We start from the raw sequence: 27,832 nt of genomic DNA on the forward strand, positions 1-27,832 counted from the left end.
TTATATATTAAAAAAAGCAATCATGCTGAAATGGTATTTATTATTCATGCTTATGGTACCCTTTGCTGCTGTCCTATCATCTGTCTTCATTGTGGTTACAATTCATATTGTGTGCACTAGACTAGGATTTCAGCTTTAAAATAAATATTTAAAATGTATTTTTGGGGCGTGGCCAACCAAGATGGGCGAGTGAAAGTAACCCTCGAGGGCTCCGCGGCAAGCATAGCGCAAAGTGTTCAGAATTACCAAGTCATTATTAGAGCTCTCCTCTAGAGGCTCCATTTCTGACCCATCGAGGGCAAGGTGCAATGTTCTAGCTCGCTTTTTCCCCAAAAACATGACAGTTACCTGACATTTCAAGACTCTGGAGGAGGTCTAGAGTGTGAACCCTACAGCAATAAGGAGGAAGATCAAGTACCGAGGAATTTTCCCGCATCTCCCTTAAAAGCTTTGTTCGTCTCTTTATGAAATTTAAATCGAGCTCCCCACATGACCATGCTATGCCTCACATTCTCCTAAATCCAGTTAATATCTCTCTCTCAGTCTCTGCGGATATGGTGAACCTCTCACTTGAGAAAGAAATTGTACCCGTAGCATGAAAACGCACTATGGTGAAAGCTGTATTAAAAAAAAAACAACCTCGACCCATGCTGTCCTGAGAATTTTCGACCAATCGCTCTACTTTCGGTATTAAGTAAGGTGCTGGGAAAATAGGTTAAATCACACCTCTCTGACTTAATACAAGCCAATAACATCCTGCATCCCACTCAGACAGGCTTCTGGCTCAATCATAGCACCAAAACTGCCCATTTGGCGGCCGTGGAGGAGGCAAAAATGAAACTGGATCTAGGAGGTAATGTAGCCGTAATCCTCCCGGACCTAAGCCCAGCCTTTGACATGGAGGGTCATAGGACCCTTATTAAGAGGATTCAAAAAGCAGGTGTGTCAGGCCTGGGTATTAAATGGATCAGCTCATTTCTGGCGGATAAATCTTTTCAGGCTTTGACAAAGCATGCTCTTCAGACATTTTCCCTTTGAGATGCGGGAGTCCCACAGAGGTAATCCTTAAATCCACGCTGTTCAACCTATACATGCAGCCTTTGGCCAACATTTTAATGCCTTTTGTGATCTCGTTAGTGTCCTATGTGGATGACACCCAGTCGGTGTTCTCCCTCACCCCGGACAGCAAACACGACACTCCCTCCCTTGGGTCCAGCCAGAAGAGAGTACCTAGCAGGATGGACAAGTCCTGTCTCAAGCTCAATGGAAATTAAAACAAGCTGATGATATTAGGGAACACTGCAATCCCTCACAAGCCACTTGGCTGGGCCGACTCTGCCCCCAAAATGGCTGTCAAAAGTCTGGGGGTATGGCTTGACTCAACTCTTTCTATGGAGACCCAAGCAAATAACCTTTTAGTCTGCTGCTTTGGGATCCTCAGAATGCTACAGAAAATCTGCACCTGATCCTTCCTCTCTCTACAAGAGGCTAGTAGTCCATGCTTTGATTCTCTCCCCTCTGGACTATGGAAACTCTGTCTTCGTGGGAGCTCTTAAAACTGTAAATTGGTAAACTTCAGGTGGTGCAGAACACAGTGGCAAGGACCCTGCCAAATATCCCTAGACACCTTTCGGCTTGCCAGGCCCTGGCCGACCTCCATTGGCTCTAGTCATGCAGAGGATCAATTTCAAGGATCTGTGCATTTCACACAGAGCCTTTCGAGATCAAGCCCCCTCCATCTCCCGACAACTGATTGCTCCCTACAAACCTGGCATAGCTATCAGATCCTCTAACACTCTACAGTACATAGTTCTGCCTGTGAAGAAGGCTAGAAAGGGAGCAAAATCTTTCAGGCACAAAGTGGTAAAACTTTAGACCGGCCTGCCCCTTACCCTGCAGACAATCAATAATGAACTGCCCTCCGGAAAACGACTCAAGATCTTTCCGATTGTGAAGTAACCCCTTTGAAGCTTGTGCCTACAGTCTGTGTTGCTCAATCCGCGCTGATGCCTTCAGGTCACCATGCTCTTTACAAATGCTGATAATAATAATAATAGTAATAATAATAACATGAGATCACTCGAATATTGGTAGTTTTCCAACTGATTGCAATTTGCAGCTTGCTGGTGTGGCTTCAAAGGGGTGTAGTCAAGGTTTTTCCTCACAAGGTGGAGGTGATAGACGTTGATGTGCCAAATGACGTCATGTCAAGTTATCTACAGGGTGCAATCAAGGGTTCATGGTTGTCCTTGCAGCAGTCACTTATTCAGAAATTGGAGGGGGTGAATAATTGTGACCTTTTGTCTAATATGATGTCATATGCTTGTGACAAAGGTAATGTAGGATATGAATATGATGATCATAGTGGTTGTAATTTGATGAGTAGGATGTGTCAGTTTGGGGTGGAAGGAGGTGAGAATTGGGGTTAGGACCACAGGATGTATTTTTGGGAGACCACAGTAATCAATCCCTCCACCAGACTCGACTAATATCCTCCCTTCTGCTAGAGAGTTGTTATCCTCTGTGGCAGAGGGGAACCCATATATCCACGCCATGATGCGCCATTAGCGAGATATGATCCTGATGTAGCTGATACTACCTAACCTGACACTACTGCTCGATACTCGCTAGCTAATGCCCCTGAGTTCTCTATGCTAAACTTGCTTACACTAATGCAAGCTACATTTCAGGGTATGGAGAAAGCTATAGTTTTGTCAAATACACGGCAGGTCAAGCAGATCTTACTTCCAGAAAGCATTAAGACAGCACTTGATTGCAATCTATGGAAAGTGAAAAATAACCCTACATGCAAGAATCCTGAGTCTGAGCAAAGCAGGCCAAATATGTCACCTAATTCATGCAATGCAGATAAAACTAGCAGTGTGTATATCTCTCAGTGTCCTGGTTTGACTTACTGCTGTGGTAAGCCATAAGGGAAAATCAGGGTCCTATCACAATGTAGTTTACTAAATCATGGGAGGAGAAATCCTAGAATCTTGAATGCGAAGGTACGGAAGAAGACAACAAAAGCCTGTAAGGCTAATGACTTATCAGACTCTATATAAAGTTGCCCAGGGTAGGGGTGTCACTTCAACTGCCAATGTTGCTTTTAAGGCAAAGGATTCAGGGGGGTATATGGCAATCTCTCCGAGCAAGCCTTGCACAACAAATAATGCAAACTCAATGCCTACCCCTTCTAGCAGAGGGGGATAAGAGAAGGAGGGGTAAAGGTGCTAAATAACCGTGGAACTACATCCCCAATAATTTCTCAAGCTAGGGATTGGTCTACCAAAACGCTCTACTTCAAATTAATTAGGAAGGGGAAGTGAAAACTTAAAATATATCCCTTAAATCATTCTAAACAATTTTTTAACTGATTCTAGGGTTGTATAAAATAGCACCTGGAAACCTCGATCTGGTGGTGTTGTGTATGAGTAACGGGGGTGAATTAATTAGGGTTGATTTTTTTTCTCCAAAGTAGCTGCAGCTAAAGTAATCTAGAAAACAGGTGACCTATAGTATATGGTATAATGCTTAGCAACAATCTAGGGCCACCAGAGGGCGTTATGATTATCCCCAAGGTCAGCACAGGGTGCACAGAAAGTTAAAAACATTAATGCTAGCCCAACCTATATACTGCTTTTAAGTAACCACGAGGATTTTGTTTCCACCCAAATTGAGTTACCGCAACTGCATAGGCTCCGTCCTGTGAAGGGCAATTTGTGTCATTATAAAAGGGGAAACCACAAAATCGCATAATAACTGTAACATTCACCAATGACAAAGAAGAGAGGGGAAACAATCAGTATGAGACTCGGCAATGGTGCTAGCACAACTTGGGAAATCTGGGCAGGTACCAAAGCAGAGGAGATGAATGGTATTAAGCCCGGGCATCCCGCACCAAATAAAATCTTGGCTTGGAATATACATGGTTTTAGTACGCTCAAGGAGTCACCTATTTATTTATAAGTGCATTTTAGAGGAGCTTTGGTTATAATGTTGCAAGAAACGTAGCTGGGGAGAGCCCCATAGCTGATAGGTGTGTTGTAATTTGTAGGAATGCCACTCCTTTGGTCACATCAGGAGGTCTGCTGACATTGTCATTTGTTAGTACGAAAACAGTCACGTTATTAGAGACATCGTGCAACTGGGTGCTAGTGTGCTCAATCTTTTTAAGAAAAGAAATAAGTGCTAAGGATCTTTTAATTTGTTTAAATGTTTATATACCGCCTAATCGTATGTGGTTCGAAAGAGAGTTGGCCAAGCTGAACCAGGATTTGCAGACTATTTGTTGTTGTTTTTCATCTGCCCAGTTAGCACCGGCAGGCAATTTTAATCTTAAAATGGACGACTGTTTATAAGATGCATTGCTCTGTTACGATATTCCATCTGTGTTGTGTTTGGCAACGAAATCTTTTGCAAAGCAAATCCTTGCGCAACATAATTAAGTCAGCCTTAATAAATGTTTCTTGAGGGCCCTGCTCCTGCAACTTTGAGATATGGTAGGGACACAACACCAATTTTATACCTTCATTTCTACCAAGCATTTTGGAACTGTAGGAAATTTTAAGATTAGGGATTTGGGTGTGAGTGTTTCTATGGAGTTGGTATTAAATCAAAAATACATTCTTATTAGAGAACCAATGTTTGATCTACCTTTGATTTGTCTCATTTATAGAAAATAAATTAGGGGAATTACCAAAAGTTAGAATTGAGGATCACCTGTTAGCTGCACAAGGCAATAGGGTAAAGTGGTACGTATGGTTGATTAACGTAGTTCAAGTACTTCTAAAATATGACCACCCCAAAAAAGACCTCTAGGGAGACAGCAAACTGGATAGTTGCACATGCAATGCCAGGCTCTCCCAAGGGAAGTGAATATATTGAGGATCAAGAATCTCTCAGATGGAGAAGGGAAATTTGAGTAGGATTTCAAGCATATGAAGAGGGTATCTTGGGCAGCCTGTTCTCTAAACGGGAAGAACTTCTATGAGGCAAACTAGAGTAAAAGGCATGACACCATTGCTAAGGCTCTTTTAGTGTTTGGGAAACAAGGTTCATTCAGAATTGCCTTTGAATTTAGATGCTCAGGTTCCTTAATCCCAATGGATCGAGTGCAAAACGGAATTATACAAAATGCCCGATAATAATGGTAAAAGCGATCCCGTTGACCATCTGGTAGAGCGCCCTAATCTATCGCTAGTGCACGAGAGAGGCATAATATCAGAGATAATTGTACATTTGAAACCATCACGGCCAGGAGGGTCAGAAAAGCTTCCTGCAATCCTTGATAAGTCACAAATCCACTGTGGTGGGCTAGAGTTTAAGCCCTTCTTTCAAATGGGAGTCAAACAACGGGGTAATCCCTGATTCCTGGCGAAGGGCAGTAATTAAGCCCATCTATGAGAAAGGTTCCTGTGACAACCCTGTAAATTATCGACTGATCTCTTTGCTGGACATGTCATCTGAGATTTACACCAAACTCTACTGATCTCCCTTGAGCCCTACACCGGTGTGGTAGAATTCCTAAAGAATATGGTGGATTCCGGGAAAAGTATCCCATAGTTGACCAATGCTTTGCCCTCTGGGGCACCACACGAAGAACAGTAGGCACAGTGGGTAAATTATGCTTCTGCATTGTCAACTTCATGGCAGCTACATGAAAATAACTGGGTTGACGTCAATTTGAACGGGCTAGGAATTTCAACTGATAAAATCCAGACGAACAACGGATTAAGACTGTGTGCTTGCTTCCCTTCAACTTTTGTTTTTATCTCTGATCTCCCAGAAATTCTGAGGAATAGGAATGTTTTCTTCCCTAAAATAGGTGAGGTACATACCCATTGTCTTATATATGTCAATGATTTGGTCTTAATGGATTATACACCCATAGGCTTGAAGCGGAAACTGCAAGTCTTACATTTCTTCTTTGAGAGGATTTCCCTTGCAAATAATGTGGAGAAAATGAAAGCAATTATTTTTTTTTAATTGGCTGTAGATATGTTCCTTTTGTTTGTAGATAAAGCACCATCAGAAAAGATAAATGAGTATAAATATTTAGGGATCACCTTCTCCTAGAATCTGAAATGGGATATGCCCATGACGAAAGTGAGAACTGTAGTTTTAACCACAGTAAATGTCTTGCGAAGATTTGAGCAAAGGCACAGGAACCCTTCAAAAGAGTCAGTAGCAGGGATGTTAACCATGCAGGCTCTTTATGGGGTGAGTTGTTGGCACTGGATAATCGAATATGTCTAAAGACGCTCCTGGGGGCTTCCAATGAGCTCAATGCTGCAACCCCTAAGGCTGGAGCTCACCCTTGACTCATGGACTGTGCTTAGCAGATCATGTGCATTGAGATTTGTGCATGGTCTCTCTCAAGACATCAACAAAGAGAAACAGTTTTGTATGATGATGCAGGATATTATGCTGTCTTCAAATTAATTCTCGTGAATCATCTTATTATCAGTGGGTAAAACTGACGATGTTTAAGGTTAATAAAACCACGAGGGTTAGTGCGTTGAAGTAAACTCTCCATGATAGAGTAAAGTTATGTACATCTGTTGTTGATAGAAGGAACCTGGCTTTAAAAAGCTCTGTAGGCCATTCTTTGGAATACCTTGGAGTGGCATCTTGTTCACCTATCTGTCCCAGTCCCAATAAGCCATTGAGGTGCGCCATCCTACGCCTTCCGAATGGCATTTAACCTTTTTGGAGAGTTGTTGGTTATTAAAAGAGGGTCTTAGCGGAAAATGGGTATTGTTTCTGTAATCTAAATATGAAGTACACTGTAATCCACTTACTGCTTAATTGTACTCTCTTCTTATGTAAAAGGAAAAAGGTCCAGTGTCCATTCTTTATGAGGTACAGTGTAAGATCACTGAATGAAGTACAAGCCACTTTATTTGCTTGGAAGCAATTTGACAGTGATATCACTATTATTATATTTTACACATTCAAAAATAGGAGTTCTAATGAATGGAGGGGTTTAGAATTTTAAAGTTGAAAAGTATATATAATTTTAAGTAAGATTGTATTAATCATGGAAAGTTCTAGTTTCGATCACGGGAATGGAATATAGGAAACCTTGACAATTTTTAGATTTGAAACGTTTGATGAATTTGAATGATTTAGTGATGACATTGTATTATTGTATTTGTACTGTTGTTAAGATGAAGTTGTGTGCAGAGTTCTCTGCTTTTATTTGTGTATTTATGGTATTTATTGTTTTGCCATTTACGTCTGTATTTATCCATATTTATTTTTTGGGGCTTTTAATGTGTATTTATCCACATTTATTTTTGCCACAAGCAAAAAAGGACGATGCAGCTTGTATTTTTCCACATTTTTTTAAATTGGCAGTGCACACATGCACTCGGTTGTTATTAATCTGAAAACTTCCATTCGCAGAATGTCCCAAATATGCTTAAAAGTGCTTTTACAAGCCATTTGTCTCAGAGCCTTGCAGTTTCGGTCATCGGCACAGAGTGCCACATCCTCTCACACACTGAACACCATACTGCCCCACTGAGAGAAACTCACACTGACTTCAGCTGCAACCCAATTGTGCCCGCTGTAAACACCTGGAAGCAACTCAATTCAAATTATGCACTAGACAAGAGTAATATGCTGCCTGAAAAAAAAGTAACAACATTCTGGAAAAAGCAAACACTCATAGGTAATACAACTTAAAGCTTTTACACTCATTATTCAGAAATCATTGAGTGTTTTTGCTTGAAAGTTAAGGATATGAAAAAAAATGTATTGCTTCACTAGCAAACTTTGTAAGGTGGCGCTAATGTGTGTTTGTGTTTGTGTGACTAAACCAATTTTGCCACTTTGCTACTCCTCTGTCTTGTTTTATTTAGCTATGTATTTATTTTTCTTATTTTAAAACCTTTTTTTCTCACCTTCTGAGACCGTATTTTGGAATGGAATAATGTCAGAAAAATAAATTTGCAGCTAAAGTGATTCCTCTTTTTTTGGATCCATTTCACAGGCGAACGAATGACGGAAAGGAGAGGAAAGCGGAGAGGAAAGAACAGTCACGGTTGTCTGCAAGTGAGGAGGATCGTGACAGAATGAGAGGGAATAAGAGGAAGAAAGTGGGGGGCAGCAGAAGTGGACACTGTCCTTGTCTTGTCCGGGCAAGAAGGAAGAGACAGCAACGGTTATGGACTATGCAGTCCGGCCACAAACTCTGTAAACACTCCAGTCAGTGGCGTAGCAAGGCTTTGCCGTGTTTGTGGCCAGATTGTACTTACAGCCACAAATAACATAACATAACAGGTGTATTTGTAAAGGGCACGATTACCCGTAGGTGTCGTGGCACTGAATAACAGATGTTTATTGTTACCCAACTCAATGGTACTCATTTTATCGACCTCCGGTGGATGAAAGGCTGAGTGGACTCGCTGGCATTTGAACCTGTGACCATGAGGTCGAACACAGGCCCCTGCAGTAGCCGCTTTAGGAGTGGGCCTAGTCTCTTGCCTCCTCGTTAATTCATCAGGGTTGCCTCCCAGACTGCTGTTTACCCCATTTAAAAGGAAGTAGGTGACCCTGCTTTCTACTCTTGGACTGGTCTATTTATGTGTGGTCACTACTGCCTGGGCTTAGCTGTTATGTGTGTGTTGGCACTACTGTTGAGTAGTAGGGTTGTGGGGAACAGCGTGTCATCATCATGGGGAAGAAGAAGGTGGTAAACCCCAAACCCACACCCGGCCCTAAAGGTATGACTATAGATGCTTTTCTAGCAAAAGCTGTGGGAGTGATTTCTAAGGAAACTGACTTGGTGGTGTGCCATTTATCTTTAGGTTATGCAGGTTCAGCATCCACCCTATTGCCCATTGAAGTCAGCTCTGAGGCTTAGAGTGTTCACACAGATCCTCCAGACAATGAAGAGATTATTGTCACTACTCTTGATGTTGATCCTACTGTTGAAGCAGAGGCCCATCTGTCTTCATGTAACCATACCCCTGCTGCCAGACGCAAGCGTAAATTTAGACGCTTGACTCCCAAAGCGGTCATTTCGCATGTCACTATTTCTGTCAACTCATTGCCACTAATGGGAAACCTTCCGAAAGTCAACGATGACTCAGCCTAGATGTCGATAATGACCAAATTTGCTGTTATAATAAATGACTGTCTTTCCCCACTTAAGGAGACACTTGAAAAGCTTGTTGAAGAAGTCAGCAAAATTACTAAGGTCAGGCTTTAAGTCCGCTTCTATTGTCCCTGGAACTATGGCTAATAGTAGACCGACAGGGAGCTCATCTGCATATCCACTTGGATCCAGCTTCTATTAGTGTGTTACTGAGGCCACGGACCACCAGTGACCAGGTCATTTGGATGATAGGTTGCCTCTCCCACGTGGTGTCTCTCCTTGTGTTCAACAGAACCACCCTAAAAGTGCTATGAACAAGGTGGTCATTGATCGCCACCTGGCTGTCACTCCTTATGTTGTGGTACTGGGGAATGTCCTTCCATTGTCCCAGGCAGTGAGTAAATGCTCTGCCTGGTTGAAAAACAAGGTAACCCACTGGATTGGCCTTCATTCAAAACTTGGTTTCCATATTTACAAGAGGATACATATGGTGAGAAGAGTCAGCTGGTTGGGGAAAGACACCAAAATATATGAGGGTGACTTGACTGGTGTGAACTTCAATCAATCTTTGATTGTAGCTGCAACTAGTCCACGCATATGTTTCATCTTAATGTCTATTCAAGAAATTCCACTGGGTTTTTTATAAGCCAAAGGATGTTTGTACTACTCCACAGGCTTCACCAGGAAATCAGGGACATGGATCATCCTTGAATTGTTCCGCAAAAACCCCCTTGTAGACTGTGAACCGATTTGCCCCTTTGAATGACTTGGATTCCTGCGATTGACTGACTTCTCGGGTTTATCCTGGGATTTCTGATTTTCTCCAGGGCAGTAGTCCAGGGCTTGGCAGATTGTCAAAACAATAACTTGAACCTTGTAAGCTGGAAGATTGCTGGACTTACCTCGAAACTCATTGACCCAAACTGAATGCATTTATTAAGGAATGTATCTGTTTACAGGAAACCTGTTAGACCATTATCATTCCTTTCTTGCGGGGTATAAAGTTTATTTTGTCCCAGCGCTTGCTTCAGTCTCTGGTAGGGCCAAAGGGGGCTCAGCCATCTGTATCACCTTGGCAGTTAATGCATGCGTTTCTGTTTTATCATCTGGTAATTTCACACTACAGGCATTAAGGTTGGCAATGTTATGGTCAACTACAATCTACCTATCTAGCTATCTCAGATCCCACAAAACCATCCAATAGGTCCCTTCTACGTTCCTTTATTGACACTTTAGCTGATAATAGGGGTGGTTCCCCCAGCTTAATTTTTGCTGGGGATTTTAACTCTCACCTATGTGACTATCCCTTTGACAGTGGTAGGACAAAGCCTCCATGTAGGCTCCAGAAGGGGGTTACACAAAAGAAGGCATTAAGCTAAACAAAATTCTAAATGAAAATAATTTAGTTTTTACCTTGGACAAATTTGCCCATGCACCAAGTATGCAAATTATTTCTATGTTTACTGATAGAGGTTGCCTCTCCATTATAGATTTCATCCCCACTCTTTTTAGTGATGTCTTGTTTTAAAATTTCACTCAGTATTTTTAGTGAACATAATAGGGTTCCTATTACCTTGTGCGGGCAGCTGCCTATTGTATCCTGTCCTAGGGGTCCGTTGGTGCTTACTCCTCTTCTGACCCGGCAAGGCACATCAGGTGGTCAATGTCTGAGCCTAAAAAATTCAATCATTCTATTTTCTAGTTGTGCTCAGGACTTTGATTTCTGTTTAGGCACCATGGCCTCGGATGCATCTATATTAAAGGCATTTCTGATTATCTTGCCCGGTTACCAACTCTACTCCTCAGGGTACTAGATGGTTTGATCAAGGTTGTTCTAATTCCCAGAGGGCTTTACAAATTGCTCTAAAAATTATTCCTAGAAATAGAGAACTCATTTCCATTTCTCGTACCAATTATCAGCTCAAGTTGCATAAACAAATTGATAGCTCAAGCATGGGACGATCTAGCTCAAGCTAGTACTTGAAAAAATAGTTCCACATTTTGGCAAATAGTCAATCAGCCATTCTTTATCCAGGGAAATGATGTCACAACATGTCATCACACTGAGGCTAGTCAATGGGTGTCGCACTTTAAGGGTATTTATAATTATCAAGCACCCATAGATGAGGCAGTTGTTCCTGTGCTGCCTCCTCGTGGTAGGTCAAAGTTGGTCTTTACCTTGGAGGAAGTTATTCAGGGAATTCAAGGCTGAACAAGGAATAAGGCACCGGGCCCAGACGGTATTCCTCCAGGTCTGTTTCTTTGGGAGGAGGAGGTTTGGATCCAACTATAGCTCAGATTCTAAATGCTTCTGTTAGAGAGGGATCTCCTCTTTCTTGGTCCTCCTCAGTAATCGTTCCGGTTTATAAAAAGGGGAACAAAAGATGACTCACAATTCTATTGCCCAATTTTCCTTATTAACTCTATCGTGAAAGTTATGGGGCGGGTCCTGTTGTCAAGACTAACTAGCTGGGTGGAGGAGAACAATATAATTTCTGATGTGAAGTATGGCTCCAAGCAAGGGAATCCCACTATTGACCAGAGCCTGAATCTATACTGTTGCCTGCCATGAATCCCTCCACCGGGCTTCCATGGGCCTTACGTCAGCCTTCAACAACGATAAACTATGGGGGATCCTTGTGGGGATGGGGTTTGAGCCCTATATTGCGTATTAAGTGTGGGACCTTCATGCACATTTGACTGCTTCAGTCACGTATTCTAGTGCGGCCGCCCATACTCTTGGTTTTAAAACAGGAGGGGTGACACAAGGGTGTATCCTGGCCCCTTTTTTATTTACCCTTTATATTAATAGCCTGGAGCAGGCTTTGTTGGAGTCTAAAGCTGATTGCTCCCAGTTAGGTAGTCACTCGCATCCTGTCTTGTTATATGAGCATGACGTGCTTTTGATGGCTCAGACCGCAAGGGTACAGCAAATTATTTTGAATTCTTTTGTTAAGCTTATGGAAAAGCTAGACTTGGCAATTAACCTTTCAAAATCGTATGTCATGGTTGTAGGGCCTAGCACTGCCAAATCGCAATCTTTTAAAAAAATGTAATCACACTATAGCCAAAGTGAAGGCTTTTTCATACTTAAGAATTCTGTTGGATTCCAATACATCCTGGAAACATTTGGTGGGTGGCAAGACGGAAGAACTCTCTAGATCCACTGCCACAGATCTTCTATTTGCCTTGAGGTTGGGCAGAAACACTCTAATGAAAATATATCAGGCCAAATGTATTTACAAGGCTTCATGTGGCAGCAAAATCTGGGGGTATATGCTCTTGACCCTTTTCAGGTTACTGAAAACCTATTATTGTGGTGGTTACTATGTACTCCCCATAGGAGCCCCATAATGTGTGTTCTAGCTACTGCTAGACCTTTAGGGTTGTGATATTGTAATTTGAATTGTTTTTCATTTTCCTCCCTCCTCCCTTCCCTTTACTCTAAAATTAGAGTTTGTAGGTTTGCTGGTTTTTAGAGAGATTGTATACTATGAGGTTTTCGCTGTAATTTTGTCTTTTTACTTTGTAGGAGCTCCTGATGCTGAAGGTTGAAGAAGAAATGCAAAAAAGACAATAATATCTAGCCCTTTGGGTTTTCTCCTTTGGACAGGAAGAGGGAAGGTACAGGTTTGGGGGCAGATTTACAAGCCCCTTGCGACACTTTTACGCCACTGTTGCATCACTTTTGTGACGTAGTGGAGTCGTAAACAATGCTCCATGTTGCAACACATTTACAACGTGACGCATTTAGGGAGATGAGTCACATTGTAAAGCCCTGCGCTACATTATACCTGCATCAGGTATAATGTATGCAGGGTGGGCGTTCTGACGCAAGAAAGCCTCCTAAAAGTGACGTAGTGAAATCTACAAGATTTAACTGCGTCACTTCTACGACGCCGCTGCGTCAAAATCTTACGCCTGCTTAAAGCGGGTGTAAGGAATGACGCAGCATAATAGGAAAAGGAATTCCTGAGCATTGCTGGAGTTGCGTCGTGCTTGCGACACGACTCCAGCGATGCATTGTCTTTACGCCTACAGATGTGTCACGCATCTGTCAATCCTTGCACCATGGTGTGCCGCATTATAAATGTGACGCATCCATGGTGGGCAAAGGTTTTTTTTGCATGACACAAATTAACTAAAACATCTCTGCTAATATGCAGAGATATGTCATTTCTTGTAAATCTGCCCCTTGGTTTTGCTGGAACACTAGGAAGGACTGAGGTATTGGCCCACTTGGGCATAACTGTATGCATCATTGAGATTTATTAAAATCATTTTTGAACTGTGGTAACTGATGTGGAAATATGTTAATGTGGCCAAGAATTTGAGAAGACACATGCCATTTCGACCCAAACACTGAATGTGATGGTGGGAGCAATAAATTATGTATGAATGGCATCCAAGGGCAAGAGCCAATCAATTGTATACAACTACATCAAAACACATTAGATACTCTATTGAGTAACCGCAATGAGATGTAAAACATTCTACCTCCAGAGGTACTGAAATGTGAAATTATTCATTTGGTTCAATTTATATGTGAAGCATAGTACAAAATGATACACAAGTATTCTCATACAGGAGGTAGTTAAAATATTACATAATGGCCGAAGTATTCCATCGAAAACAGACATCACAGGAGAGTCCTATATTTATTTTGTGATTTTAAATATATCACATGGTGTATTTATGTGCTTTTGTGGCAAACAACCTGACCAGTGATCACATTTTTGCTGCGTGTGTGCTGAATAAAACATGCTGGATTGAAATTGAGCCGCAGCCCGTTTCTCTTTCTGTGCGTCGAATTGGACGTAAGAAGTGTATATATATTCACTTTAAAAAACCTTAGAAATTCACTGAAAAAAAACAAATGTTAACGAGGATTCTATAGTTAGTCTCAGAATTCACTCATACAAAACCATCGAAATTCAGCATTTAAGACCTCTCATATTACATCACTCATGACATGGTCAGAGACATCAGTGATGACATCTCAAATTATATCTCTGATGACATCATCCATTGAGTGTGAGTGTTTTGAAAACGTTTTGAGACTTATACTAAGCAACTGCAGAAGTCAATTACTATTGTTTCTGTACTACTGAGTGATTATATTCATATCATATGTCATCTGAGTGGCTGTGTGACTGTCTGACCTCACACATTGGTAAAAAAATAAACCTGTGGCACCCCTCTTGGAGGTCTTCAGAAGCAAATGTTTACCCAATCTCACCTGTGGGTCTGTCATCTGGGGATATTCTAACGCCACCGCCCTTCAGACGGAAGAGAATAGGGTCCTGCGATGCCTCTTAGGCATACCCCCAGCCTGCACCACTTACATTGTCCACCAGGGGTTGGGGGTTGAGTTTGCTGAAGACTGTATTAAACTGCCCCCCCCCCCCGGTGTGTGGCACACTATTTGGGTGAATTTGCATGCAGATTTTAATAGGAAGGTGATCTCTGACTGCCTAGCCTGCAACAGAGGTCTGGCCACACCCTGGTTACAATATGTTAAGCAGGAATTGTTTACCTTGTGGAGACCAGAACCTTTTTCCTTCCCCTTTGCTATTGTCAAGGCTGACATTACCTGGGTAAAAAAAGCATCTCATACCAGGATGATGTGGCAGGAAGAACTAGCAAAACCTCAGTTAGGGAGTAGCGGCCTCTGCAGACGTCTCCTAATGTGGAGCCATAACTGTCTTGGGTGGAAGCCTCTATGACAGAGTCCTATTACCAGATTCAGATTTGGTATCATAATGTGGCATTTGAGCTTTCCTTTGGGAAACCCCAATTAGGTTTTAATCTGTCCTTGTGATGAGTCTTAGCCCCAGAGTTTGCTTCATTTGACTTTTTTCTGTAAGCTCTATTTAGTATTCTCCAAAAGGTTTTTGGTTCCTCTAATCCGAGCTAACGGTATTAGAAGATGCGCCAAAGCCTTGCTTTACTCGCAAGGGTTAAACTCCCCTACACTTTGCATCACCATTTGTTCTTTTTTAATGGGGTGCAATTGCCAGGAGTAAACAAATTTTGTTTTGAAAGCGTGATCCTGCAAGTTTCATCTGTATATATGATGATTGTGGGGCACTGAGTCCAATGGCAGAATTCCTGTATTTTGCTTGAGGGGGACTTTGATTGTGTTGTCACTAATTATTTTATCTGTTGTTTTTAGTCTTGTTTTATTGAGGTGATCATGAGATGTGTTTTTATTAAAGCTTACTATGTTTGTAATGTGCTTTTATGGATGTGTCTCACTGCCGAAAAAAAATTATTATCTGACCTGATCTGACTGTCTGAATCTATGTGTGAGTGGCTGTCTGTGTGGCTGTATGGGTGTGTGAGTGCCTGTATGGGTCAATAGGTAGGTGTTTGAATAGCTGTATGGTGAGTGAGTGGCTGGATTGCTGAGTGAATGGGTGTGAGTGGCTGCATGGGTGAGTGAGCCTCTGCGTGAGTGGCTGTATAGGTGGGCGAGTTTGTGTGAGTGGGGGGTGACTGTGAGAGTGTCTCTATGGTTGACTGAGTGGCTGTGTAAATGGCTTTATGAGTGAGTGACTGGGTGTGTAATTGGGTGTATGGGTGAGTGAGTGGCTGTTTGAGTGGGTGTATAGGTAAGTGAGTTGGTGTGTGTGAGGTGGCAGTTCCTGAGGGTGCAGTGGGATCCGCACGGCCCCCCCACACTCATTTATATTAAAGCCATGAGGAGATTGCACTCCTCGGGTCTACTATAAGCCCAGGGAGGGGGGCCCTGTCGCGCCCTCCTTTTCAAGGCCCCAATGCTCCCAGGACCTGGCCCACCCATTTCTTTAAATCTCCCAAAAAAATCTGATAATTTTTTTCTTTTTTAAATGCTGTTTAGCCGTGGCAGGGTTTCTGGGAGACCCTTGCACCAGGGCCACGGGCAGGGGATTAGTGTGTCCGTACCCTGGTCACTTTTCTTTTTTTAAATATTTTTCTGTGGGACTCGGCTTCAAGCCGAGAGCCTGGATGGTGAGTTGTGGAATCGAGACTGGCATCGCCAGGCTAAAAAGGGGGAAAGACTGAAAGCACCATGGCCGCTTTGAGCAGAAAGGAATTTATCAAGTGGGCGGGAAACTTGCTGAAATAGGTTGTTGATCAGTGTGCCTTTCCCTGTGGATGCCCACTTCAAATGCCAGGACCCCTGAAGAAAATAAGATTACAAGTCGGGACCTGATTTGCTTGACCCCTTATTGTGAGGTGATTTCCCGACTGTTATAATCACGGAAGAAATTATAGAACATTCTACTTGACTGTTTGAGCCCTGATGAAGTTCCTTTGGTCGAAGGAACGAAACGCTTTGGCTGATGGCTGTTTTCACTCTTGTCACCAATAAAGCGAACTAATGGACTAAATTATACAATTCTGACTTCATTTATGGTGCACCTTCCACTTCTACAAAGACTTTACTTCCTGGTTGAAGTGTTTGCCGCAAATCAAATTTCAGTAGGATGCGCGAGTCCACTGCAAGGACTCGGGTCCCCAGATATATATATATATTTTTTTAACTTAAATATCTCTGGAACTATTGAACAGATTTACACCAAATCACAAAAAGCGCACTTTCTGGACCAACATCTAGCTTTCTGCCAAATTTGGTGTAATTCCGTTCTGCAGTTCGGGCCGTAGTCATGTTCAAAAAATGAAAAATCCCCATAGACATAACATAGGGAAAGCGCGTTTTGGGATCCTCCTTTTTTATCAGCCCTCACTTGACGGATGACCCCCGAAACTTTTAACACAGCAGCTGAACCAAAAAGGGCAAGTTTTGTGAAAATGTCAAGAAGATTCGGCAAGCTGCGCCACAGTTATTGTCAAAACAAAAACCGCTATTCCTATGGAAAGTTTGGTCCGAACAATAACTACCTACTAGCTATCACCACAATGAGATATATAGTGGTGATATAGTGATATATATGCCGCGGAGTGTGCACCACCTCATAATATTATGGGGGCCAACCGACATGGTAACTATCATGTCGGCAATGTAAGCCAGCAGCGGAAAACCGGATTGAGGACGAGTCCACTTGCAGGGTCCATACAGGACAAGATTTGTGTGCTATCTGGAGCACATTTCCCACAATGCACAGTCTCATTCGAGCTTCCCATTGGTGGGTGTGCAATATGAAAATGGCGAAGTGGGTTCAGCGTTTGCACACACCGTCTCCATTCAAGCCTCTGATGAGAAGCCTATGGAGCTTCGAAACACGTCAGGCAATTCCATTATGGAGTGGATTCTACAAGCGGATCCTCGTCCCTGCCTATCACAAATATAGCTGCTGATCAAGTGCTACTCACTAGGTGGACAACCTTTGGAGCAGAATGTAATACGCGGCCGTCCTGCCGCGGAGTGTGCACCACCCCGTAATGTTATGGGGGCCACCCGACATGGTAACTATCATGTCAGCAATGAGGGCCAGCAGCGGCAAACAGAATTGAGGACGAGTCCACTTGCAGGGTCCATACAGGACAAGATTTGTGTGCTATCCGGAGCACATTTCCCACAATGCCCAGTCTCATTCGAGATTCCCATTGGGGGGTGTGCAATATGAAAATGGCGAAGTGGGTTCAGCGTTTGCACACACCGTCTCCATTCAAGCCTCTGAAGAGAAGCATATGGAGCTTCGAAACGCGTCAGGCAATTCTATTACGGAGCGGCTTCTACAAGCGGATCCTCGTCCCTGCCTATCATAAATATAGCTGCTGATCGAGTGCTACTCACCAGGTGGACAACCTTTGGAGTAGTCCGAGAGGTCGAAACGTGTCTTTTTCACTTGCCAAATAAATCAACTCCAGTCTTCCCTTCAAAAACTAGGCACCGACAACACGAGGAAGGTTATTTGCATGATTTTAATTCAGCTGTAATGCGTTTCGGCAGTTCCTGCTGCCTTGATCACACACAATAGGCGCCATTGCTCCTATACATATATATATTCTGAATGAAATTACACCTAATTTAGCTGAAATCTAGCTCTTGGTTCCGAAACTGTACTTTTGTGATTTGGTGTAAATCGTTTCAGTAGTTTTTGAGATATTAAAGGAAAACCAAATTTGTGTATCTAGTGGAGCAAACCCTTTGCAAATCATTTGTGGCGCTTTGCAACTCCTCACACCAAGACACTGCCATGATTGGCTGGCCGCAACCTGAGTAGAAAGTTGCGGCCACCATTTTAGACATCGGGGAATGTTTCCTTTCAGGAGTAATAAATATGAAATGTAGTGAAAGGGGGCAGGGTAGAAGAACCCTGACCCCCTGGATGCAATAGAGGAGTCTGTGAGGAAACCCTGATGGGCAAGAAAATGCCCAAAAAAGTTTCCTTTTTCACATGCGAGGATTTGCGAATCCATCGCGATGCTCAATACGCCCCCATGTAGCTTCACAGCAGACTTGCAAATTCTGATTTTTATTAAATACACTGAAACACTCACTCAGACACTCACAGACCTATTCAGAAAATCAAGTAACCAATCACAGACCCAGTCAGACACTCGTGTACCTACTCACCGACCCACTGAGACACTCACACATCTACTTAAAGACTCAATCAGACACCCCCTTAGACACTTGCATACCCACTCCTAGATCTACTCACACACCCACTCAGACACTCATGCACCCAGTCAGACACCAACTCCGACACTCACAGACCCAGTCAGACACTCTTGTACCCACTCAGAGACTCACGCACCCACCCACAGACTCACTCAGACACTCATGCACCCAGTCAGAGACCCACTCAGACAATCATGCACCAACTCACAGACCCACTCAGACACTCATGCACCCACTCACAGACCCATTCAGACACTCTCTCACCAACTCACAGACCCACTCCTAGACCCACTTAGACATTTACACACCCACTCTCACACTCCTATAGCCACTCACACCTACTCAATAACTCATACAGCCACTCACACACCCATCCTCTAAGGTTACAAGTCACAGTTACAAAAATAAAATTTTAAAAACCTTATAAATTCACTAAATGAACCAGGAGTTACGGGGACTTAATAGTTAGGAAACAACATTAGAAATTCACTGAAAAAGTAAAGGTTACAGAGATGTTATAGTTAGGAAACAGAATTAAAAAACCTTAGACATTAACAGAAAAAACAAAGGCTACAGGTACGTTATAGTTAGGCTCAAATTGGACACGCACAAAACCATAGACATTTAGCAGTATAGTTACTTGAGTTAACTATAACTTGTGTTGACGCAATGCACTGCTTATGACTTCACATATTACATCACTCATGACATGGTTAGTGACATCATTGATTACATCTCAAATTACATCACTGAGGACATCATCCACAGAACCATTCATACACCCACTCACACCCCATACCAGCATTCAAGCTCCCTCTCACTCCCCCATACAGCTACTCACACAGCCACTCACTCAACCATACAGCTATTCAAACAGCCACTCACACTGCCACTCACTCACCCATACAGCCAGTCAGCCTCTTACTCACCCATACAGCTACTCACACATACTTATTTGCCCATATTGGCACTCACACAACCACTCACTCACCCATACAGCCTCTGGTCAGAGCCACTCACTTACCCATACAAGCACTCACACACCCACAAAGCCACTTACATACCCATCCACACATCCATACAACTACTCACATGCCCACTCACTCACCCATCCACACAGCCACTCACAAAGACACTCACTCACACATATAGCCACTCACACACCCACTCACTCACCAATGCAGCCACTCACACAGACACTCCCTCATCCATACAGCTACTTACACACCCACTTATTCACCCATAAATCCACTCATACACCCAAACAGCCACTCAGACACCCACTCTCACACAGATACACACAGTCACACAACTACTCACATATAATATGTTAGAAATAGTATCACTAATTAGCAGGCCTGGGCGGAGCTCTCAGAGTTTCACTCCACGGAATTTCACAGAGTTACCAAAAATCTCAACTAAATTCCTCTGAGTTCCACGTGCGGGCAGAGTATGCTATTGCTCACCGCATGGCCACCATGGAGAGAGAAGCATGTGCAGATGATGGCTCTCTGTGCTAACATTAACTGTGTGTTATATTGACTGAAAAAAACAAAGGTTACAGGGACTATATAGTTTGTCTCAGATTGAACACGCACAAAACTATAGAACTTCAGCAGTTATAGTTACCTGAGCAAATTATAACTCACTCCCCGAATCCACTGCCTATGACCTCACATATTACATCACTCATAACATGCTCCATGACATCACTGATTACATCTCAAATGAAATCACTGCTGGCATCATCCAGTGACTGTGAGTGTTTTCCAAATGTTTATGAGTTTTAAACATATAAACTAAGCTACAAAAAAAGTTAAATTAGTATACTTTGTCTACTATTAATTAGTAAGGGTGGGCTGTTAACTCTCCCCGTGATTTACATGCAAGTGGTATCCTTTTGGAATAGCGCAGATGAGCTAAAAGAACAATGTTAAGGAGTGCATGCAGAGTGGTACATATCATATAAAGTACCAAGGACGTCAACATATACACATAACGCATATTGATACCCCACACTTGTACATTAATCCAAACAGCACCAAAGTTACAAGGAAATGAAAATTTGTATGGAACCCCCCTCCCTTCCCTTTAGCTATGCCTCTTTTTACAGATTGGTGCAAAACTTGATATACCAATAGAAAAGGAATTTTTCCTAGCGTCTGCCAAATTTTCTGCAGATCCACTACACAATGCTATACATATTAGCAAATAAACACTGTTGGCCTCCGACCCCTTATTTAACTCAGCCCATCTGTTTTTTTTAACTTGGCCCTCCACTTACATATATGCATAAATTCAAAAATACCAATAGTAATATGAACATGATAAATGTCTGCCAAATTTCAGGCATGTTTGTCAAACAGTGCCAAAGTTATAGCAAATTAACAAATGGCTTTCCAATTAGCAAGATATTCAAAGTGGTAAACCTTTAAATCCCGGATGGCACATTTTTTTAACATAGATATCTTTAAGACCACTGAATGGAAAAAGCATACTTTCTGAAAAAAACATTCTACTTTCATCCCAAGTTAGTTGTGAATCCGTATAGAGTTTATTGCTCTGTCTTTCGACAAAATTTCCTATGGGACCTAAAATGGCGAAATGATACACTTATTCTCCTTCTTCCTTAACTTTTTTTCCCCATGGACATATCGTCATGAAACTGGCTGTAGGAGGCTGGCTCTCTATATAGTGTACGAAAATGAAATACACTGTGCAGAGAGTCCAGTGGAGCCCTTATTGGTACACAGATGTTAAAGTAGATAATAGAAGTGCTCTTTTTGTGGTAGTCTGGGTGAGCAGTTAGGCTCATTAGAGGGTAGTGCTAAGCATTTGTTGAACTCTCAGAGGCAATAAATGAGACACACACTCAAGAATAAATCCGAGACCAATTTAGAAAAAATAATATCTATTTTATGTTTTTTGGAAAACCAAGAACTTTGATCTACACTAAGTACTTTAGGAGTTATGATTTTCAAGAGTTCGGAAAATATATCATTTTTGTGCGCAATTACGCACCATTGACATCCATGGGGAAAAGCAGAAAAATATGCATCTAAAATCAGCCAATGCTTTAACGAAGTTCACCTTTCCATTTCAGGTCAATAGCAGGACCAGGTCCAAAGTTCCTGCAGCAGAAGATCGGGAGCGTCCCAGATTTGGACGGCAGCAGGGTACTGAATCTGATGCACCATGACGAAGGGGGCCACCTAGAAAGACACTGTACAAGAGGACTTAAAGATACGTCCAGTGGGGTTCACTGGAGGGAGGAGGCTGCAATGGTGGCAGGACCATGAGAGCATGGCTGGTTCATCATTACCAGGGCTGGTGGGGGGGGTGCAGAGCAGATAAGTCAGTCGGTGTCGTGCTTCGAGAAATCCTCGCGATCAGGAGCAAGCAACTTGGAGAGGCGGTGTTGGGACAGCTCGGCCACTCAAGATGTGGGTATCAGGGATCTTGAAGTCCCTCGGTGGGAGCTTGCTTCTGCTATCACTGGAGTCTAGAATGGATGCTTCATATTGCAGTTTGCTGTTGGGAGTCTGGTACCCCTGGAATTGGTACGGTGCGGCTTTGGTAGGCTCTGGTGCCTCCAAACTTGGTGGGGGGACAGATCTGACCCTCCAAAGCTGTTGTACCTATTTTGGTGTGGGTGCTGCGTCCAAGTAGTCAGGGAACAGCATGCTGACAAACCAGACTTAGCAGGATTAGTGCCTGCGGTGTGCAGTGGAGTGATAACTTCACTCTAAGGGAGGTTATTGGCAATTTCACACAGTCTGGAGGAGCTCTAGGTTTCTTAGAGTCTTCACAGGCTCAGGACGCCACAGCACACCATGACTGTCGCAGTCCCAGAGGTAGCAGGCAGTGTTTGTCATAAATTTTCTGCTGCAAAAGAGCTTCAGTTCTCATCATCGAGTCTTCTTTGTCCCGACAGGTAGTATCCAAAGGGCTACCTACCTTTAGGGTGCCTACGCCCTCTAAGTGACCACTTCCTGTGGGAAGAGGCACTACCCTAGCCATGATTGGTTTTTTCTCCATCATCTGAAGATGGTGGATTTTCAGGAGAGGGGTTGACATCACCTGCCACACCTCAGGGGTAGTGCTGGCTGAGTGTGGACACTCCTCCTCGTCTAACTAATTTTCCTGCCTGTCCTCCGGTCAAATGTGGAACAGGACAGGGGAGTTGGCCTCCCCCACTATCTGGGGAAGCCTGGGCTGAACTTCAAAGGCAGCAACGTCTTTGTAGCTTCCTGCTGTGGCCTGGTCTGGAGGAGGTCTGAAGCACCTCCACCCAGATCAGGCTTTGTTTCTGGCCTCTGAGAGTGCAGGCTCTGATGAGGTCAGAAAAATGTCTGGTAGTGGCAAGCTGGCTATGACTAGTCAGAGACCACACCAGTGCTTGTTAAGTTTTCAGGGGACTGTTTAAAGGGTCTCTTGTGTGCATGTATTAATGAATCCCACACTGGCATGAGTGAGGATTTATTAACTCAAGATGTTTGGTACCAAACATCTTAGGATACAATGAAGCCATCATGGAGCTAGGAAACTCGTAATGTCAAGTATCCAGCCCATGTACTCTCTGGCTTTGACAAGGAGACTGGAAAAATTATTCGCAAGAATGGATTTGAGAAGAATTACAACAATAAATCAGGAATAAAACATGAATTGTCTTACACAACCACTTACAAAACAGTACTCGTGTTCACCTTCATTCCTATCACCCCATACTTATTCAGCATATTCCTGATTCTATACACTCCCTCCTTTCTCACTCCACACACATGCTTGTCCTCGTTCCATTATGTATAGATGTTTCCCTCCTCTAGCTCTATACAACAAACCCATCTCTTATTCTGTGTACTTGCCTTTCTCATTCTGTATACATCACTCACCCTTCGGTATGTATACACACCCATCTATCATTCGATACACCTAGCAGTCTCTAAGTCTATACACCTCGCTTATCTTTCGTGATGTTCATGGCCCCTATCTCTCGTTCTGAACATCTTCCCTCACTTCTGTCGTTCGGTATAGCCTCTGTCTATCATGCTGTCAAGCTCACCTATCTCTCGTTCTGTAACACTTGCCTTGTCTGCTGCTGCGCGTCACACTCGTCTCTTACTCTTTGCACCTTCGTTCCCACAGCTGTACAACTCACTGATCTCTTATTCTGTGTTCCTTCCTAGTTTTATTCAGCACACATTATCCATCGCTCATTCTGTATTCCACCCTGTCTCATTCTGTACACCTTAACTATCTCTCATTATGTACACCTTCCTTGTCTTACTCTGTACACTTTAATCTTCTCTCATTATGTATACCTTCCTTGTCTTACTCTGTACACCTTATCCATCTCACATTATGTAAACCTTCCTTGCATCATTCTGTACGCTTTAATCATCTCGTATTCTGTACGCCTGCCTTGTCTCATTCTGTACATCGTATCCATCTCTAATTCTGTACGCCTTCCTTGTGTCATTCTGTAGTATCTATACACTTTAATCATCTCGTATTCTGTACGCCTTTCTTGTCTCATTCTGTACATCGTATCCATCTCTCATTCTGTACGCCTTCCTTGTGTCATTCTGTAGTATCTATACACTTTAATCATCTCGTACTCTGTACGCTTTTCTTGTCTCATTCTGTACATCGTATCCATCTCTCATTATCTACGCATTCTTTATCTCATTCTGTACACCATATCCCTCTTTCGTCCTGTGCGCACTCGTTCCTTTTCCTTCGGTTATTCTGAACACTTTACCCCTCTCTCAATATGTATTCCTCACTTGTCTCACATTTTCTACAGCTTTCTTCTTCTAATCGGTAAACCTTCCTTGCTTTATCCTATACAGATGTGTAATATTTCATTCTGTACACCTCCACTTTCTCATTTTGTTCACCTCAGCTAACTCATTCTTTACTTCGCAAATCGTTCAGTAAACTTTCTTTCCATCACCTATCTCTCATTCTGTAGACCTCCCTTCTCTCAATATTTGCACCTAAACCATCGCTCATTTTGTAACCTGCCATCTCTCGTTATCTACAACTCACCCATCGCTCATTTTCTACACCTCATCAGCCTATCTTTCTTTATGGCCCACTTTTCTCTTGCTGTACAAGTCAACCATCTCTCCTCCTATACACCGCACCCATCTCTCATTCTGGACACGTCTTTCTCTCACGCTGTAATGGTACAGCCTACCCATCTCACTTTCTCAATTGCCCTTTTCTCTCATTCTGTAAACCTCAGCCATCTTTTATTCTGTACACCTTCATTTTCTATACACCGTCCCCAACTCTCATTCTGTACATCTTCCTCCCAGCTTCTCTACGTCTCAGTTATTTACCTTTATTGTGTACACTTTTTGTATTCTGTACAATGTCCTTCTCTCATTCTTTACACCTCATACACCTCATTCTATACTGTTCACTTATCTATCTTGTCTTCTTTTGTATATATTTCGTCCCTACAACCATCTTCTACTCTGCTAATTTCTTTGACTCAATTTCTACACCTCAGCCATCTTTCAAACTCTACTCTTCATTTATCTAACATCTTTCCTTTTGTACAACTGCATTCTCCAATAACTACACCCTAGTCATCTTTCATTCTATACATCTTGCTTCTCTCATTATCTGTACCTCGTTCTTCTTTCACTTTTACACGTACCTCTTCTTATTCTCTACACCTCTGTCATGTTTTCATTCTGCACACCTTCCTTCTCTCATTCACTGTACTCTCATCTTTCACTCATTTGTACACCTATCTTCTCTCATTCGTTGTACCTCGGTCTGCTTTCATTTTGTACATCTTCCTACTCTCATTCTCTGCATTTCACTCATCTTTCATTCTATACATCTGCCTTCTCTCTCTCTCTCTTTTTACCCCAGTCATCTTTCGTTCTGTACATCTTCCTTCACTCATTATCAACACCTCAGGCTTTTTTCATTCTGTACACCTACATTCACTCATTATTTGTGTCTCAGTCAACTTTTATTCCGTACATCTTCTCCTTACCCACTCCTCTAAACCTCACTCGTTTTTCATTCTACACATTTTCCCTTCCTTTACTGATTCTCTACGCCGGAGTCATTTTTCACTCTGTATCCCTTCCTTCTCTCAGTCTCTGTACCTCAAGCATTTTTCATTCTGTGCACCTATCTTCTCTCATTCTGTGCGCCTAAATTATATTTCATTCCGTACACCTTCCTTCTCCCGCCCTCTATAGCTTACTCATGTTTCATTCTGTACCTCTTCCTTCTTTCATTATGTACACCTAGTCATCGTTCATTCCGCATACCTACCTTCTCACGTCCTCTGCACCGACTTTCTCTCAGACTCTGTAACTCACCCATTTTGTAAAACATCCTGCCCCGAGTCCTCGATTTGCATTCCCTCCTTCTGGAGATCTCATCCGCCTCTCCCTCAACAACTCGCCCTTTCAGTCAATCTACCCCTCCACCCTCGAAGTCAACACGTCACTTTCGTTTTATTTTGTAGATCTTTCACTTTTATTCTGAGCACCTAGTGCGTCTGTGATTCTGCACAGCCCTACAATGCACCCGTGCCCCTGGCATTACTTGGAATCCAATCCTCCCGTCCTGCACCCTTCTCTCAGCTCCAGTGCTGCTGTCCTGTCTCTCATTTAATTCTGTTCACCCTTCCCTATGCCATGCTGTACCCCACCCCTTTTGTACCCCTCCCTCTAATCTCGTGCTGTGCACCCCCCTCCACCCTCCTCTCATTTGGTACGTGCCCACCTTCCTAATCTGTGCCGCCTTTGCTAGGTCTGTTCACCCCTCCATCCTGTACACTCATCTCCTTTCAAACACAGAAACATATACTGACTGCATATGTCATGATTGTTTTTATTTATTATTGTACAATGTAATTTATTAAGAAGACTGCTATTTTGTGAATGATCTCCATGTTGATTGAAAAAAGAACTGCTACTACAGGCTGCATCCATACACATCTGTATCTCACCTAGCCCTACGCCACCCCCTCCTTTGCGAACACATCCTTCTCGTTTTGCACTTCAACCTTCACCGCTCCTGCACTTTCCCTTTCTGCCGCACTCTGCACTTCCCCTTCACGCTGTCTTGCTCCCAACAGCACCTACCCTCACTCCAACACCCCCATCCATTTCTCTCAACTCCCTCCTTCCGCGACAGGTCCCCTCCCATATGCCAGCTCGGGACTCCCACGCTTGCTAACCCCTCAGGCTCACTGCGGCCCCCACCCAACACCAGGGCTTGGGGACCCCCGGTTTCCCGGTCCTCCGCAGCCTGCTCGCCACACTCGCCTCTTGGCGCCGCCTCGGTTGTATACATGTCACCTCTCTGTGCCCCCAGAGACGCGGCTGCAGCAGCACTGCAGAATCCCCCACGCCTCGACCCAGGCCACCCTGGCGTGAGGCTGTCCCTGCCCCAGCCCTACCCGTGTCATGCAGGGGCAGCAATCTGTGCCTCTAGGGCAGTGTGTCGTTAAAAACATGCTCTCTAGTCACGAACGCCCCCGCCTCCCTCTGCCCGTCCCGCCGCAGTTACCTGTCAGCGTGTTTCCCAGTCCATGGAAGGCAGGAGGGGGTGGGAAAGGAGGTGGATTTCCTCTCGGTGTAGCCCCCCAGGGCCTGTCTGAGCATCTGTGGCCCGGGGTATGTCGGTCCGGAGACTGGGGAGCGACCGAGGAGCACGGGCTGCAGTGCTGCGGCGACGGCCGGTCAGAGCAGCCAGGGGTGACGGGCCAGAGAGAGGGGGGAGGAAAGAGAGAGAGAGAGGAGGAAAGAGAGAGAGAGAGGGAGGGGGGGGGGGAGAGAGGAAGAAAGAGAGAGAGAGAAAGAGCAGAGTAAAGAGAGAGGATGGGTGAACTGAATGAATGAATGAGAGACAGAGAATGCAGTCTAGAGGAGCGGGGATGAACGGGAGAAGGACCTGGAGAAGAGGCAAGTGAGAACGGGACAAGCCAATGAAAAGGGAGCGAGAGTGACAGTGGAGGCGAGGGGGAGCGTGAGAGACGAGAGAGTTGAGAGGACGGGGAGAGAGAGGAGGCGGAACGGGTCGCACCCGCGCGCGACACCTCTGAACATGGACAGCGCAGCCTCTTGGAGACCGCTTCCACCCCGAGCAGTGCCAGTACCAAGGCTGCCCAG

General features: G+C 43.6%; 1 protein-coding gene across 1 annotated transcript in view; it reads right to left on the reverse strand.

Moving 5' to 3' along the window:
• Positions 1–27,436, reverse strand: part of IFITM10 (interferon induced transmembrane protein 10) — a 181,625-nt gene extending 154,189 nt beyond the window's left edge. The window contains exon 1 of the mRNA XM_085646390.1: positions 27,231–27,436. Within this exon, the coding sequence (XP_085502516.1) occupies positions 27,231–27,325 (95 nt within the window). The 5' untranslated portion in view covers positions 27,326–27,436. The remainder of the gene's footprint in view (positions 1–27,230) is intronic.
• Positions 27,437–27,832: the final 396 nt, after the last annotated feature.

Source organism: Triturus cristatus, chromosome 3_1, assembly GCF_964204655.1.
Source record: "Triturus cristatus chromosome 3_1, aTriCri1.1, whole genome shotgun sequence".
Lineage (NCBI taxonomy): Eukaryota > Metazoa > Chordata > Amphibia > Caudata > Salamandridae > Triturus > Triturus cristatus.